This window comes from Scyliorhinus canicula, chromosome 12, assembly GCF_902713615.1.
Source record: "Scyliorhinus canicula chromosome 12, sScyCan1.1, whole genome shotgun sequence".
NCBI lineage: Eukaryota > Metazoa > Chordata > Chondrichthyes > Carcharhiniformes > Scyliorhinidae > Scyliorhinus > Scyliorhinus canicula.
Genome location: NC_052157.1, coordinates 118,372,995 through 118,391,223, shown reverse-complemented (window position 1 = coordinate 118,391,223; position 18,229 = coordinate 118,372,995). Strand labels below are relative to the sequence as shown.

Genomic DNA, 18,229 nt, shown 5'->3' with positions numbered 1-18,229 from the left:
CCCCCCCCCCCCACACACACACACACAGACAATGGGCCATCCTACCCACCCCTCCACAAATAACGAAGCACCCTCCCCAGCAAGCATCAGGGAACACCCCTCCCTCCCCAACCCCACAAGCATCAGGGCAATCCCCCCCCCCCTTCCACAAACAATGAGGAATCTCTCCCCACCCTCACCACCCCACATACACAAAGTCATTGGAGCAACCCCTCCCAACACGGGCATTGGGGCCACTACACTCCTCCACCACCACATAGCAGGAGAATTCTTCCACACTCATAAGGGGAACCTACCCCTGCCAGGGGTTGATGCTAGGATGGCATGTCCCACTTTGCCCGGGAGGCTGTACTTACCTTTGTGCCCCCGACGGGTTCCTCTCAATAGCTTCCCGTTTTGCTCAAGCTATTGTAAAACTCGCCGATTTGATGTTCTTATCTGGGGCAACCTATGGCGGGAAAGCCTTTGGTGCATGTAAATTTATTTAAATGAGGTTAAAGGGCTGGCACCTTGTTGCTTCACTGGCAAGGGGCAGGGAAAATCCAAGAACAAGAGATCTCACCGCCGCGGTTCTCGTTCCTGCGATTTTGTGGCATTTTCCGCTGGCGTCGCCATTTTCACCTCTGTCAACCGCTGGCTGAAAATACCTCCCACAACATTAAATATAATCATGGGGGAGAATTTCTGATTATGTGCAGAGGAGAATTCTTTTGATAATGTCTAGAGTCCAACAAGGAAGAAAGCAGTGTTAGGCCTGGTTATGGGAAATGAAGTGGAGTCAGTGGTGTAAGTGATGACCTCGCTAACAGTGGGCACGACATAATTCCTTTGAAGTAATTATGGAAACTGACCAGAAGATATTGAATGTAAAAATATTCATAGTTATTTTCAGTGATTTAAGAGTGATCCCTCGAACTGGGAGATTGGAAAAGTCTTCGTTAATGCGACTATATTGTAGTCCCTTGTAGCAACTTGTGTCTGTAGCTCACCGGTGTTATTAATTACACTGATTTATTTAATTCCAATGTGGTATAATAGCTGTCTTCGATTTATAAATACATATCACCGGTATTTTTAAATGCTTTACATAGGTTCCTCCGTGTTCATAATATTGAAGCAACTTGGGTACTGCTAAACTAGCCAATCTCCTTTAGCTTTTTCCACGGTAAACTGGATGTGGGGGAGGAGCAGAATAACACGAATATATTATTTAACTATTACAGTGAAGCCATGTTTGCTCTTGCCTGTCCCTTTAAGGCACCTAGGAATAATCTCTGTAAATAAGCAGCGATGAAAAGTCAGTAAGAATTACATTAATCTTCTTGCAGCAAGTTGACAGATTGGCACTAGTGTAAATTTCTGGATCCTGACCAACCTGTAAGCATCCTTTAGTGACTGTGATTGGCATGAGTATGACATGGCTAGGATTTATTTTTTGTTTGTAAATATTTTTAATATGTCTAAGTAAGGAATGTGGATCGGCACAGGCTTGGTGGGCCGAAGGGCCTGTTCCTGTGCTGTGATGTTCCTTGTTCAGTTGCAATTTGTTGATGTTTTACCCAATACGACTGATTCTGACAATATTTGTACAGAGAAATATGTAGTTGTGTTCCTTAGAAGTTGCAATTTTGTTATGTCTGTTGTGCAGCCTGCCTTGCTGCAACCGTTGTATGCTGTGTACAAGTTTCCTACCAGAGCTTTGAAGACTGAGACTCTATTAGTCTGTGTGGATTAGCGCTTCCTTTATTTAAACTTGAAGATCTCAGTTCCTCACATTCAGCTCATTGACAGTGAACTCTGAACTACCACAGGGAGAAGAAATGGGTGACGGTGGGTGATACATCGTTGCGGATCTTTAAATGGGTGCCAGTGACTGACCCCAAAGAGGTGGGTATTTCATGATCGTTCACTTAAATTAACATAAAAATTGAAGACATATTATAAGGCCATGTGAAAAATCAATTTAGGTAATCTCGATCCAGTTACCATGGATTTGGATCCACAACATAAAACTGCCCCAATAGTAAAACCGTACACACCACAAATACCAGAGTATTGATTTTGGTGCTACTTCACATTAGTGGGATGCGGAGCTTTCAACCAAGTATGCCGTACCTCACCTGGAGTGGCTTTAAATGACACTGGTGCGCAAAACATACAAACCAACATAACAAATTAGGAGCAGGAGTAGGCCACTCAGCCCCTCAAGCCTGCTCCGCAATTCAATAAAATCATGGCTAATCTAATTGTAACCTCAACTCCACATTCCCACCTGCCCCAGACAACCTTTCACCACCTTGCTTATCAAGAATCTATCTGGCTCTGCCTTAAAAATATTCAAAGGCTGCGTCCACTGCCTTCCACCTAAAATGTGAACATTTTTCACAAAGCAAAACTTAAGGTGCACTGTGTATTATTATAGCCGCTGGTGGAGTGGAAGAGGAAGATGCCTATCATTATGGATATATCATTAAGAGTGTCAATTTTCTTTTTGAATTGTTTTTCTGGATTTCTTTTGTGTTCTGTGGATGCTGGAAGACTTGCACATAAATACTGATGACAGCCAGCTCCATCTCTTTACCACATCATTCAACCCTTCTAGTGCTTGTCCAATATCCAGCCTCGGATAAGTTATAATTTCCCCCATTGTCTTTGGCTCCCATCACAAAGACACCATTCCCTGGCCCTGTCTCCATCTGAATCAAGACTCTTAGCAACCCTGTTTTATTTAACCTTAAACTGATTTTCCAATTTATATTCTCTCCATCACAAACTCTGATTCTTCCCACTTCTGTAACATTGGCAGCTTTCATCCCTACTTCAACCCTTCTGGCAATGAGACACTGTTGCAGTTGTCACTTCCAGACTCGATTATTTCAACGTTCTGCTGGCTGGTCATCGTCCTCCATTGTTCATAAATGCCAGTTTGTCTAAATCTTTGCTGCCTTTTAATCTAATCTGCCCAATCCTGCCTACCCTTCACATCTGTTGTTGCTAATTAATCTCTTTTGGTTCTTGGTCTTTTAACAGCTCAAATGAAATATTTTCACCCTTGTGCTTAAATCCTTTCATGTTCCAATCTTCTCCAGCTCTATAACCATCTTCAAATTACCCCTTCCTTGACTCCAGCATTGTGTCGCTCTGCCCTATTCCTCTCTTTACATTGTCCCATTAGTAATGCTTGCCCCTTCAGCCTTTTCCCTGACACATTTGTGAAGTACCTTAGAAAACATTTTCAACATTAAAGGTACTATATTGATAAAAAAAATACTCCAGTTCCTCACACTGTTGGTCTCAGTAATTGCTGAAAAGAGAGCTGATGCTTTTAACGTGTTCTTAACATAGCTCATTTATACTTGCGGGAAGTGACCTGCTGTCTGCAAACAAAAGGAATGTATTCAAGCCTTGCACCTTTTTAGAATTATCTCGAGGTTTCGGGAGCCTTGGGTTCCCCACTATTTTCTACATGGCAAAGCCTCGGCCAGTCAGAGTTGACTTGCCAATCAATTAGCACTTCTTTTCTTCTAGAGTATAAATTGTTATGATCATTTGAAATTTGGCATTCTTGCATTGTCCAATTGAGTGCAAGACAAAAGCTTTGGTAACATGTCTCTCTTTTCAACAATATTCAAGTTCTGTACTACTAAGTGACTGTCTCAGTAATTTATCAAAATCAGTCACCCGTAGTTATATCAGCAGTCACTAAAATAATTGCTAAAATTGATAATTCTTGACACTCTATTTTTCTTTTTTTTCCCCAAAGGACATCCGAGCTCCTCGAATGGCTCAATTGGTAAGTGTATTGACCAGTGTAAAACCAAGAAGGTCCCAGGTTCATTTAGCATTCTGTGCTGAATTAGCTGATCTCAACTTCGCTTCTCTCAGAAATGCTAGAATTGACCTCAGTGGCCCTGTGTTAGCAATAGAGTTAAAACTTGCCCCTTGATTGGAAAAAATGAATTGGGTACTCTAAATTTATAAATCAAAAAAAAAAAACAACCCAGGTTCTCACTGTGATCACTACGGAGTGACATCTGCTGAGGTATGTACCAGAAAGGGCATGTTTGGCAGATGGAGTAGAATGTGGGAAAATGGGAGGTTGCCCACTTTGGCAAGAGGAATGGGAAAGCAAAATATTAATTAAATGACAAGACACTGCAGAATGCTGCGATACAGAGGGATTTGAATATGCTTGTACATGAATCTCAAAAGTTAACATGCAGGTACAGCAAGTATTAGTAAGGCAGATATGATGTTGGCTTTAACTGGAAGCGGGTGGAGTATAAATGTATGGAAGTCTTGTTCTAACTGTACATTGGGGATATAACATCTGCCTTCAGGAGGGAAGATTGCTTCCATTGGAAGCAATTCATGCATGGTTCACTAGACTGATTCCTGGGATGAAGGGTTTACCTTTTTGAAGAGAGGTTGAGCAGGTGAGGCCTATGCTCATTTGGAGATGAAAAGAATGAGAGGTATGATCTTATTGAAATGTATAAGATTCTGAGGGGGCTTGACAGGTTAGATGCAGAGAGGATGTTTCCCCTCGAACTGGGGGCACAGTTTCAAAATTAAGCTGGAGATGAAAAGGAATTTTAACTGCCTGAGGTGAGTGTTTAGTGTTTGGAAATTGTTTACCCAGCGTGCAGTGGAGGCTGGGACATTGAATATACCTAAGTCTGCGCTAGAGGAACTTTTATTGACAAAAGAGTCAAGGGTTATGGAGGACAGGCAAGAAAGCGGAGTTAAGATCACAATCTGATCAGCCATTATCTTATTGACTGATGAAGCAGGCCTGAGGGGCAGATTATCCTACTACTAATTCTTATATTTTTTCTGTTCGTAGGACAAGTCAAAATCGAAGAACAGTCATGAAACAAAAGATTCAAAGGGAGACAAAGGCTTCCCGCTGCTGCCTGTGTCTGATAACAGTTCCTCCCCCATTCTTCTGGAGCTGAATGGTGAATGTGCTTAAACTCTATTGCATGCTCTGACATGACCCAGTGCATTTACTGCTAGTTTTCCTTGATTTGTATTGTATCTTTTGGAGAGGTTGCATATTATCATTGTCTTGAGGTGGGGCTGTTCCCTTGAGAGATTTATTCATTTTTGTTTACAGTTGGGCAACTTGCAAAATCATTTCTGAGGGTTTTGAGAAATAATTGTGCAGTATGGGACTGGGGTAACATGTATATGTCGGCCAGACTTGATATGAATGGTATGTTTCCTTCCCTGAAAGATATTAAGGAGATCAGTTGAGTTTTTCATGTCTACTTTTCCCAGTGTTATTTGACAAATGACCAGATTTTGCCATATTAGGATTGGAGTTGCTAGTCCAGTCCATTACCATAGTCGCTCTGCTACTGTATCCCAAGTGCTAACTGGTAAAGAACTGTGTAAAGCAAAATCTTATCATTTGATATTTTCATGTATAATCTTACTTTGCAATAAGTGATTTTCTTTCCTGCACACAATAACTTGATTGTCCCCCAAGCTTGTTCAGCATAACACCACCAGAACACAGCTGAAATACTTCTTGTCACAGCCTTAGTTCATCACCTCAAAATGGCCCCATCATTGGTCCCTAGCAGTGATTAACCTGTAACCACCAGAATGTCACTTTAGCTCAAAATACATTATTCAGGTTTGGAAGAACAGAGTAAATAAATATTTTTTTCTCAAAATTCTTGCACAGTGAAAGTGTCATGAAACTTAACTGAAACCTATTGTCAACACTAAAGTGAATTCCTGAACTTCATCTCACTCTTTGAGGAAGGAGAATCAATGCCATTGTAAAGAAAGATCTGAATACAAGCCACTTTGGGATTGCGTACAACACTTTAGGTGGCTAATTGTAGAGCAGTACAGTAGAAGGTAGGAATTCTTGTGGCCCCATGGATAGAGTCCGTGCCTGAGTCGAAAGCTCTGGTTTGCACTATACCCCCAGACCTGATGGCCAAGGAAGATGGATTCATAACGTGGCCAAACAGGTTGAATATCATCCTGCAATGCCTTCTAACAGAGTTGGAGAGATTCCTGGTTGGCCATGTGATGTAAAGAACATCGGAGCCTTTCCCATCACTCTCCGTCACTCCAGAGTGTAACATGTAAAAGTGCATGTTGGCATTGCAATTCGGATTCCCTGACTGAACTGTAACACTCCACGACTTGGATGAGGGAGTTGAAGGGTGGGTCAGTAAATTTGCAGATGATACGAAGATTGGTGGAGTTGTGGTTAGTGAGGAGGGCTGTTGTCGGCTTCAAAGAGACATAGATAGAATGCATAGCTGGGCTGAGAAGTGGCAGATGGAGTTTAACCCTGATAAGTGTAAGGTTGTCCATTTTGGAAGGACAAATATGAATGCGGAATACAGGATTAATGGTAGGGTTCTTGGCAATGTGGAGGAGCAGAGAGATCTCGGGGTCTATGTTCATAGATCTTTGAAAGTTGCCACTCAAGTGGATAGAGCTGTGAAGAAGGCCTATGGTGTGCTGGCGTTCATTAGCAGAGGGATTGAATTTAAGAGCCGTGAGGTGATGATGCAGCTGTACAAAACCTTGGTCAGGCCACATTTGGAGTACTGTGTGCAGTTCTGGTCACCTCATTTTAGGAAGGATGTGGAAGCTTTGGAAAAGGTGCAAAGGAGATTTACCAGGATGTTGCCTGGAATGGAGAGTAGGTCATACGAGGAAAGGTTGAGGGTGCTAGGCCTTTTCTTATTAGAACGGAGAAGGATGAGGGGCGACTTGATAGAGGTTTATAAGATCATTAGGGGAATAGATAGAGTAGACAGTCAGAGACTTTTTCCCCGGGTGGAACACACCATTACAAGGGGACATAAATTTAAGATAAATGGTGGAAGATATAGAGGGGATGTCAGAGGTAGGTTCTTTACCCAGAGAGTAGTGGGGGCATGGAATGCACTGCCTGTGGAAGTAGTTGAGTCGGAAAAGAGAGTTGGGCTTGGCTCTGATGCCAGATGTCGGAGAAGCTTGACAGTATTTACTGTCTCAACTTGTGCATGGAGATGATCACTAGGAAAGATACCTTGAATCCATATCCAAGCTGGAGTCATAGAACATAGAACAGTACAGCACAGAACAGGCCCGTCGGCCCTCAATGTTGTGCCGAGCCATGATCACCCTACTCAAACCCACATATCCACCCGATACCCGTAACCCAACAACCCCCCCCCTTAACCTTACATTTATTAGGACACTACGGGCAATTTAGCATGGCCAATCCACCTAACCCGCACATCTTTGGACTGTGGGAGGAAACCGGAGCACCCGGAGGAAACCCACGCACACAGGGGGAGGACGTGCAGACTCCACACAGACAGTGACCCAGCCGGGAATCGAACCTGGGACCCTGGAGCTGTGAAGCATGTATGCTAACCACCATGCTACCCTGCTGCCCTAATCAATGCCTTCAGGGGAGCAGGGACAGAAACAAGGGAAAGAGCTATAAAATGCTTACTGATGACACTAATAGTGACACATTGGACCTAACTATTGGATTATTTTCCTCCTTCCTTATGATAATTTCAGATTGATTTCAGTATATCTTTCCTTCCTAATCTTTCAGATGAGACTAGTAATCAGAGCTCCCTGTCAGATGCCTACCAGGTAAAAGTGGACAGCAGTACAAACTCGAGCCCCAGCCCGGAGCAAAGTGAACCCGTCAGCCCAACCCTTCTGTCTGATTTTAAAGCAGATGATTCTCAACCTCCCATGCTTGGGCAGGAAATCATGGAAGGTATGGAGAGCAATAGAAATTATCTTTACTGTTTCTGTGTAATCAGTGTGAACATACAGAACTTTTCTTGAACAGGTTCTAGGATGACAGTTTAAAGCAGTATGCAGAGAGTGCTGAATTGTCAGAGATGTCATTATTCATTAAAATGTGGTTCTGCCTGGCTGCTCAGGTAATTGTGAACAAGAGCAGAGAGTTCTCCTGGTGTCCTGATTTGTTTCCCCAACAAATATCTCCAAAAAAATCACCAAAGAATTATTGCTTAAAAGAGACAAGTTGTCAAACCTTTTCATCTTGCACTCATCAGGACAAATGCGAGAATGCCAAATTTCACCAACAGTCACAGCAATATACTGCAGGAGAAAAGGAGTGCTGATTAATTGGAAAATTAACTCTGAGGTATTGTCATGGAGAAAGCAGTAGGCTTCACAAGCCTCTGCGTAATACAAAAAAAGCCATAAGGCTTGAACATATTCCTCTTGTTTGCAGAGAATGGGTCCTTGTGTATAAATGTATGTTTTCAGCAAGTGTGAGTGAACCACATTGGATTATCTTAAATTGTTTGTTAGTGTAGCTATTAGCGCAACGTGTTGCCTAATTGCAGAATTACATTGAACAACACACATTTTTGTTTTGGGGTTTTGCAAGTGTGAGATGGTTCAGTCTGGCCTGTACTTTGCCTATTGTGAACAATCAAAGGAATATGCTGTTTGGTTCGATGAACCAATCATTAAGCCGTATGTTCCATGCACCTGGCATCATACTGACACTGAAATTCATACTCTACATTGCTCAGTTGTGTGGTAGGCAGAACGTTCCAAGACAATTTTGGTCTTGTACTCTAATCCTCTTGCAATAAAAACTAACATGCCATTTGTCTTTCTAATTGCTAACTTTGTGTTTCTTGTATGAGCATGAGTCAGTCTCTCTAAAGATAACATTTAGGTGTTTCATTCATCTTAAAAATGTTCTGCTTTTCTATTCTTACTACCAACATGAATACAGTGCAGACGCTTGCAATTTAAACTGCCAGAATGTGCAGAAATAACTTCTCTACAATTAGAGTACTGGAGGGTATTTGATGTACATAAGAATTGTACCATACACTTTTTCCTTAGAGAAAGGGAGAATAAGTATCCCATTATTTATATGTACACAGAAACAGTGATCCTGTCTCCTGACAACACTTATTCTCACTAGGGCACAATTCCATCAGTTCTTCTTTTGAGTAGCTTGAGGGCAGCACGGTAGCATTATGGATAGCACAATCGCTTCACAGGTCCCAGGTTCGATTCCGGCTTGGGTCACTGTGCGGAGTCTGCACATTCTCCCCCGTGTGTGCGTGGGTTTCCTCCGGGTGCTCCGGTTTCCTCCCACAGTCCAAAGATGCGCAGGTTAGGTGGATTGGCCATGATAAATTGCCCTTCGTGTCCAAAATTGCCCTTAGTGTTGGGTGGGGTTACTGGGTTATGGGGATGGGGTGGAGGTGTTAACCTTGGGTAGGGTGCTCTTTCCAGGAGCCGGTGCAGACTCGATGGGCCGAATGGCCTCCTTCTGCACTGTAAATGCTATGATAACAACCATTTTGAACACTAATACCAATTGCTCCAATACAGATCCACTAATTGAGCCTAGACTATGAGTGTCAGAAGGTTTTTCTATTGTCACTGGATAGTAATTAGGAGTGGGAGCTGCTTACCCCACTCCGCTTTCAGGGCCACTGAAGCCAGTTTATAGTGTTCTACCGTTGCAACACCCTGGGCTAGTGCACGGTCAATTCCAGCCCTACTTGACCCGGAGTTACCACACAATTGAATTAACCAATAATTCCTAGGAAAATACCCAAAGCCTTTGGCCCTTGGTTGGCCAATAATTGCAGTCACCAGGTTTGTAAATTTAAACACAATTACTTATTATTTATAAGAAGAACTATAATGAAATATGCAGAAATACAACTTATTAACGATTATCTAATTCCTAATCCCCCACCTTCTATATATTTTCTATATATATATATATATAGTATACACAAAACAGACAACAGGGGTGAGGAGAGGGGTGTACAAAAATAAGTAAAAGTAGGAAGAGTCTTTGAGTCAGATGTTTGTCTTTTTCTTTAAATTTAGAGTACCCAATTATTTTTTTCTGATTAAGGCGTAATTTAGCCTGGCTAATCCACCTACCCTGCACATCTTTGAGTTGTGTGGGTGAGACCCTCACAGACACAGGGAGAATGTTCAAACTGCACACAGACAGTGACCCGGGGTGTGGATTGAACCTGGGTTCTTCAGACGGTTGTCCTTAAGCAGATCTTCCTTCAAAGAAAGCATTCAGATCCAAGTTACTGTTCGCAGCCTGTAATGGTTTTCACTGTAAACTCATTCGGGTATTTCCAGATTCAGAAATACAGCACTCAGAGCCTTTCTGGAGTGAGAGAGAGAAGTTCCGTTCCCTGAGTTTCCAGGATTCAAACTGAGCTTCTTGGGTCTCTGAAAATCATTGCACTCGAGTAGTACCTAATCACCATGCAGAATACGGCCTTTTGGCCAATTAATTGGCCACCGTCCAATCAATCGAACCGAGTCTCATCTCTCAGGTGCCAAAAAGTCTGGGTCTTGCTATCCAAAGCTAGCAGCACCGAATACTATGTTGCAACTTCTTGAATTCCTCCTTCTCTCTGCTGTTTGATTTAAAGAAACATGTCCATTAAGCATCCATGGATCAAAAATAATAACGGCAAAAATAAAGGGGAAATAAGAGAAGCATCAGGAAGGACCCTTACACTATCTATTGTCTCAGTTTTAAAACCAGCAAGCTCTGTAGAGCAGTCCTACTTTCTTGACACAGTTTAGATTGAATTCATTAAAACTTTTCCCTGATGGTGTATGAACTAGCTGCTTTGAAGAAAGTGCAAACTAATATTGCAATTTCCAGTTTATTTCTGGTTAGCTTTCACTGTTTTTTCTCCTCTTGCTAGAATCTGCCATTTCTGTGTCTGTTATTCAGTAAGTGGACATTATGGTTATAGCAGTTGTAATTTCTCAATTCTCTCTCACAGAACCTTCCCTTCCTTCCTCAGAAGTAGGAGATGACCCTCCAATGCTCACAAAGGAGGAGCTGGTTCCCTTGCAGCCTCAGGTAAGCCAGGAACATATTGTGTGTACAGCTACATTCAGGAAAGACTGTGCTTGTATGTATATTTTTAAGTAGTTAGAGCAGAACACACATTTGCATTGAGCTCCAAAACCAACTTTGAACTCCTACTTACCACTCCTCTTACTTGGATTATTCAGCTTGGTTTGGACATGGGTGAGTCAAATTTTCAGATCGCAGATGTTTTATTTTTTAAAACCACACAGACCCATTTAATGACCTTCGGCTGTTTATGCATACTGCTATTTTTATTTTGCTGTAAATGTCCCTGTTTTGGTGCCAGTTCAAATATCATGCAGCCACAGTGGAAGGGGAATGATTAATTCCTGAGAAACACATGGGTGAATGTGGTTTAAGAAATTTGAATCATGCTGAGGACCGTTGGTTTATAAATTAAAATGACAGGTGCCAACATTTTTAATGCTCAAGGGAATAATGCAGTTGTTCAACCTTTGTTTAGGATGATTTAACACACGGTAAAAACATTCGCATTTTGTGATTGTAAACAGAATACTTGGGTTACCTGGTGACCGAGTGAGTAAAAATGATGACAGTTGGGAAGCTACAGTTGCCTTTATTGGAGGGAAAATTGACTCCATTTACTGGTCAATTTTCCAGTGGTCTCTGCTGAGAAATGAACATTATGTAGGGCCCAGCAGGATACTTCATTGCAGTGTTAATGTGAGTCTACTTGTGACACTAATAAAGATGCTGAAAAAGATAAAGAACAGATTCTCAAACTTTTATTTATTTTTTTTTTATTTTTTTTAAATAAATTTAGAGTACCCAATTATTTATTTTCCAATTAAGGGGCAATTTAGCGTGGCCAATCTACCTAGCCTGCACATGTTTTCATTGTGGGGGTGAGACCCACGCAAACACGGGGAGAATGTGAAAACTCCACATGGACAGTAACCCGGGGCCGGGATCGAACCCGGATCCTTGGCCCCGTGAGGCAGCAGTGCTAACCACTGTGACGCCCGACAGATTCTCAAACTAAAAGAAGCAAAAATACAAAATTAAAACCCAATACCGATCGTTCTAACTGGAAACTTTCCTCAATCGAAGTGAGGACTTACCTAACCTTACCACCCACCACCTTTCTGTGGCTCTACTCATCTTCTCTGTAAATGAGGTGAGGGGTGTTTAAAATGCACTCCTCCCCTATAAATGCAAGGATTGCAGCACATTAAAAAGAACAAGACTGTGCACAAACCACATGTCACATTACTGACTCAGTATTGCTTTTGATAGAACAGGATAAAAGGTGACCTTTATCTCTGCGCTCATATATTGTATACTCTTGTCAGGAAAAAAAAATAATAACATGGAATCAACTGCAAAATCATAAAGGATTAAAGTCCAGGATTATTGATGAAATTCAGGATAATGGCACCATCCATGGCGCTTGGAAAGGTCAAAGCCATGACAGGATTGTCAAGCGACCTTCAGGATCCTTCCAAAGTTCCATTGAATGAAGCACCTTCACCATCACCCCAAAGCCCAGGCAGCAAGGAACCTAGGTCCCCGCACGAGGGGACGAGTCGGCATGTCCAGCCGCCTCCAGCCCCTCACAAAGAGCATCCAGGACAAGACTAGTGGTTGGAGTCTCTGACTGACCCCAGACTTGAAAGGACCGATATAATGTGCTCTGTCGAACCTGAAATGCCCAGCTTTCAAATAGAGATTGCTAACTCTCAAAATCATTCAAGAATTCTACCCCCAACTCCTCGCAAGAGACCGGGCATGAACACGCCATGTCTGGCACCTACTCCCTGAGTCGGTCAGGATAAACGATATACCGTGCAACAGAATTTCCAACGACCAAAGGCGAGCCCTCACTAGGGAAATTGCTCTATCAAATAACAGGATTCTCTTCCCTGCTTCCACTATTCCCTCATGGATATTTCATAGTTCATCAAAGTGAGCACCAAGAACCTACACCAAGATGCTGAGATCGTTGTCCAGGACCATTCACAATGGCTAGCATCATCTTGATTTTGATAGCAGTGCTGAGGCGTAGGACCCACTCACCAGCAAAATAGCCACTGCAAGTTGGGCCCACCCCCATCCGTCTCTGATCACCTCAATCAAACAAGGATTTTTTGATTTGACTCGACTCCTTATTGCTAAAATCTAGCCAGGTTCTTCCAGGGTCACGGTACAAGACATATATCCCAAAAATAAGCAATAAAATAAAGGATTAAAGGACAAGTAGAGCCAGAGCTCAGGAAAACGCAGCCACTCCTGCAATCTCATCACATGACCCTATACCTTATTTCTAATGTTTACCAATAAAAATATAAGTACCTTAAATTAAAACTACCTTTGTTTTCCTAACACTATGACAGGACAGACTTTCTGATTCTTCAGATCAACTCTCTATAATTTGTTAACAGGTCGTGGAAGAGGAGGACGATGAAGATTCAGGGGCACCACCACTGAAGAGGGTTTGCACTGGACAGAATGCCGTGAGCCAGCCAGTAACTGAGAGCTAACCCAGAATCTCAACTTGGCTGTATTCCATGGTACACTCTGACTTGACCATCACGCAATTGACTGTCCGATTTTGAAGAATTATATTTATTTTTCACTTTTAATGAATTGTGATGTTTGGGTGTGAATTTAAAGTGTTTCTGTATTGCAGGATGATGTCCCTTTTGTGGGATGTGGTCCATGGCTCCACTGGGTCTTCCTCGTCAAAGACATCTTTATATTGATAGTGTCAAAAGCAGTATTCTCATGGAAAGGAAATGCCCTGCTCGCCTTTTAATTGTATCCAGCATTTGGATTTGACGGGTCTTAAGAATATCTATCGGAAGCAAGAAAACGTTGGCCACCTTCTTATTGATCCTCCACCGGGATCAGCTGCACACTGCTGCAATACAAATGGTGGAGTGGAGACTTGAGGGCTGCTAATATGGAGCCTGAGCATCAATATGAAAGTGCCTTGACACTGAAGTGCCTCCAAGTCCTAATGAAGGTTAACCGTGCTGAATGAGGACAGATTGATGTTGATTCTTAACTAATCCCTAAATGCGCAGTCTTCACCCTGAAATTCTCTCCATGATGTAAAGTTGGAATTTGTCACCTGATGCCAAGGAAGGCACAAAGGCTGTAGTTTTAAGCAAATACTGTTGAAGTTGTATAAGTACATAAGAACTGGAGCATTTGGCCCCTTGAGCTTACTCTGCCATTTAATAAGATCATGGCTGATCAGATTGTGGCTTCAGCTCCACTTTCCCAACTGTTCCCCATAAACATGCCTCCCAAGACTTGAAAATTCTACCTGTCTCAACCTTGAATATATTCAATGACTCGGCCTCCACAATGCTCTAGGGTAGAGAATTCCAAAGATTCATGACCCTCTAAAACAGAAATTCTTCCTCACCGCTGTCTTAAATGGGTGACCCTTTATTTCAAAGCCATGCCCCCTAGTTCTAGATTCCACAACGAGGGGAAACACCCCATTAGCATCTACCCTGTCAAGTCCCCTCAGATTTTCATGTAGGATGATCATCGCTTTTTCTAAACTGCAATTTTCTGAACTTTTCCTGATAAAACAACCCCATAAGACTAGTATACAAAGCATGTATATTTGAAAATCCAATTTTCTGGAGCTAATTATTTTAATAAATTTGCTTGAGCAAAATAAATTGGAAAATCTTGTGGAGGAGCATGTTGAATCTTTAAGATATTGTTGGTCTTTGCTGTACCTTTTGCAGATACAGAAAATTATGCACTTTTTTCAGTGATACTGAACCAATTTTCTGTACCTTCTAAACCAGGACTTACATTTTTCCCTTTGGGAGAACCCTATAGTGGCTCACACATGACTTGGAGATTTACTAAAAAAGTAAACCAATTTTGGTCTTGGATACCTTTGCCTTCAGTGGAAAACCAGCCAGGGTTCTTGCTCCTTTATGACTATGCCATTAAAGTGCATGCATAGATGACTTGACTTGGATAAGATTTAATTGTAATTCCTGCCACATTTGAATTATCTGTTGGTACTGACTGCACAGGCGTATACAAGAAGATTGACTGCTTCAGCAACATAATGGAAAGCTGATGGCACCCCGGAATAGAATCCCAGCAAGGAGCTGGCATGTTGAGAGGAAGATGAAAGAAAATTTTCTCCCAGCTACCAAAACAAGTCAAATTCTATATCAAACTGACAGCTGTCTTCTGCAGCTGATTTTGCTGAAAGCAGACTGCTTCCTAACTGGAGATGATACTAGATTAAAACGCTAGTTGGGAATATGACCAGTAGTACTGATCAATCATGAAGTTTAACAATAAAAATATAATCTGACAGTTTGTGTATGAAGATCCTTAAACATATTACACTAGTTATTGTAGGACAATATTTCAGTTCTTATTGAAAACATAACTGATTAACTATCTTAATTATTAGCCGAGATGTTGCCAACGGATGAGTATTTTGTGAAAACGTATTTGGCTTGTATGAAGAACCAACACTTTCAGGAAAGGAGAAATTTTTCAAAAATAAAACCTTGGACATTCATCATACAGACTTTACTTTAAACCTATTATATATTCCCTACCCCCAACTTTGTAAAATGTTTTTCTGAACAGTTTTCTCATTGTCTCTAGGCAGAAAAATAATTTGTTAATTGGACAATAAAAAGACAGTTCATGGTAATGTGTAATATTTTTCTTCTCATCCATGTTATCCTTGGACCCTGCTAGTCCTAATGGAATGCCTCCTTGGACATAGTGCTCCTACCTAAACATCCCCTTTCAGCCCTTCATAAATGACCCAAAACCTCGGTTTTTGTGGTGTCCCCCAGTCAAATCCTTGCCCATGATCTATGCTTGCTGTCTGGTCCAGGTGTGAGTATCAGTGTTATTTGTTTGAGTTTGGTACTTAATTTCTGATCCCCACCTGCTGTTTTCAACTTTTCTATTTGGTGAACATGACTCTCCTTATAGACCAATCAAACTACAAATCTTCTCCCAGTCTCCGATTAGGTAATTATAACTTTTATCACCAAACGAAAAGCAGGTAATAGTGAATCGGCAGCCCGTTCTTCATTTCTATTGAAGTTGATTGTAAAGAAAATCGGGTAAGATGTAAAATGGAGCAGCATATCTGCTATCACCTGTTTTTCACCGAGCAGTGCAAGTTAAAAGTACCCCCATTTTCCTCCTTCCAGAAGTGGATCTAAATTGCATTTTGTACAGCTTTTGTATTTTGTGATTCAATATCTTGTCCTTGTATATTTTAGATCTATATTACCCTTTGGGTTAAAAAGTTCCACCTTCTTACTCCTAACTTCCTCATTTTTAACTTGTGGCCCCTGTGAATAATTTGTATATTTTAGCTTTATCAATTTTTTTTTCTGGATCTTGACAACATTAAAAAGTATTAAAAATATTCTGTAGGAATAAGCAAGATTTGGATCTCTTTTTAGTGCCAATTATGGTGTGCGCAATACACCCTGCCCCAATCTCACCCACTGACTCCCACCGCCGTGGAGATTCGATGTACCTTGCTGCTGTACACAGCGGATCTTTAACCCACTGGGTTCTTTTTCTGAGTCTTTGAAGAGCGGAGATTTCCTAATTACAGTATGAACCCCCACCTTGCTGATACAGATTTTGCTTTTCATGGAAGTGAAGCCAGGACAATGTGAAAACTATTAAAGATTGTAATTTCTGAAGTAAAATGCATAAGAGATATATTTTTGAATACAAAGAGCTAAATAGACTAATCGATTTGTACATTGAATATTTTTCTTTGTAATTCCATTTAGCCTGCTCTTTTTGCTACTGTTTGTTTTTGGTCCAGGACATACCATTGAAAGTTTGCTTTGTATGCATGGAGTGCTGTGCAATGGAATGGAAACCAGCCAGAATGTTCTGGGACATTTGAACAGGCTCACACTTTTCACTCAATAAGGTTTGAATGGTAGTTAATTGAATTTTCCTAGAATGAAATGGGCAGTTCATTTTTGGCGTTGTAATGGGCTATATGTTTTATACTGATAGTTCTGATTTGTAACTCCATTTTCGTTCAATCAATCTCAGAATATACTGATCTTGAGTGATTCCAAATGTGAGTTGCCGGTATGAAAAGCCTTGATCGTTATTAGACCAGTGAATCAACAAGCCTTGCTGAAAAAAAGGTCTGTGCGCACAGTGTATTACATATCTGTGCATAGCAGCCAATATTGAGAATTCATTCAACATGGGTCACTAGAACTTGGTGTTTTAAATGATTCAAAAATGTAAATGAGTTCCTCTCATAATTAAATAAAACTTTGTTAGCTTTATTCCAGATAAATGGATTTGCCTCAAATGGATTTGTTCAGGCAGTGAAGAGAAATGTTAATAAATTGTATATTCCAAAGAAACATGATTTGAAGGTGTATGTCAACCATTAGATGGGGTATGTTGCCTAGACTGCGTTCTAATTATAGTAGCAGACTTTGCATCAACACCAATTATCGAGCACTCAATTTTACAACATAACTAGTTTGATTCCATTGCACAGCCTGAGTTCTAAACAATGGATTTTGAGTTTTAAGTCTTGGGTTTAAATGTTTTTCATGTTATATTTCCTTTTAAAAATTTGAAAAGGTAAACACCAGACTTGGTAATCGGTATAAGCACATATGTGTGTGTGTTTTTAAAGTATTTGTGTATTATGGTCATTTGCATACTCTGCTCCATTTAAGATAAAGCACTTAGTGAAAGTTATTTTCTGATATTTACTGAAGCACCTTAGAATGGGTGCTGATACTTTTCTATTGCCTTCACTGTGTTATTGACTGTAAAATCTGCCTCCTGTTCATGAATACTGAGACCGAGGCAAACAACCTGTAAATCACTGGTATGTGTCTCAGTGATAAATAAATTGCTGAAGATGCAAACCATAATGTCAAAAAATACTTTTTTACCTCAACAGGTTAAGTATTGCCTTTCATATTGTAAAACCTGAATGACTATTTAGATTGTTATTAAAAATGCTTGTGAAAATAAAGTATTGCAATGGATTAAAAAGAACAGGTTTTATTTTGACTTTTTATATTGCAACTGTCTGTAACATACCAGGCATATTAAGAGAGTGATTTATAGTTCAATAAAGCCCACTCACCACCTCCACTCCCACAGAATGAGTAGGCAAAGTTAATGCAGTAGGTATACTATACTTGGGATTTCAAATGGCTAGAGTGGACTCATGTCTAAAGTGGGGTTAGAGGCTAATGTTTCAAACTGGCATGGTGGGAGTTTGCGCTCCACTGGGACTGGAACTTGAACTTGTTTATTATTTGGAGAAATGCTTTTCACCAA

At 41.0% G+C, this 18,229-nt stretch overlaps 1 protein-coding gene across 4 annotated transcripts in view; it reads left to right on the top strand.

The window, feature by feature from the left end:
* The window catches only part of LOC119974715 (B-cell CLL/lymphoma 7 protein family member B-like), a 31,843-nt gene extending 13,902 nt beyond the window's left edge, over positions 1 to 17,941 (top strand). For 2 of the 4 annotated variants that reach the window (XM_038813862.1, XM_038813865.1), the window contains 6 exons: positions 1,812 to 1,887; positions 3,764 to 3,793; positions 4,847 to 4,961; positions 7,589 to 7,759; positions 10,815 to 10,894; positions 13,309 to 17,941. In XM_038813862.1, coding sequence (XP_038669790.1) covers positions 1,812 to 1,887; positions 3,764 to 3,793; positions 4,847 to 4,961; positions 7,589 to 7,759; positions 10,815 to 10,894; positions 13,309 to 13,407 — 571 coding nt within the window. In that variant the 3' untranslated portion in view covers positions 13,408 to 17,941. The remainder of the gene's footprint in view (positions 1 to 1,811; positions 1,888 to 3,763; positions 3,794 to 4,846; positions 4,962 to 7,588; positions 7,760 to 10,814; positions 10,895 to 13,308) is intronic. The other 2 variants (XM_038813863.1, XM_038813864.1) reach the window with 2 other exon arrangements.
* Positions 17,942 to 18,229: the final 288 nt, after the last annotated feature.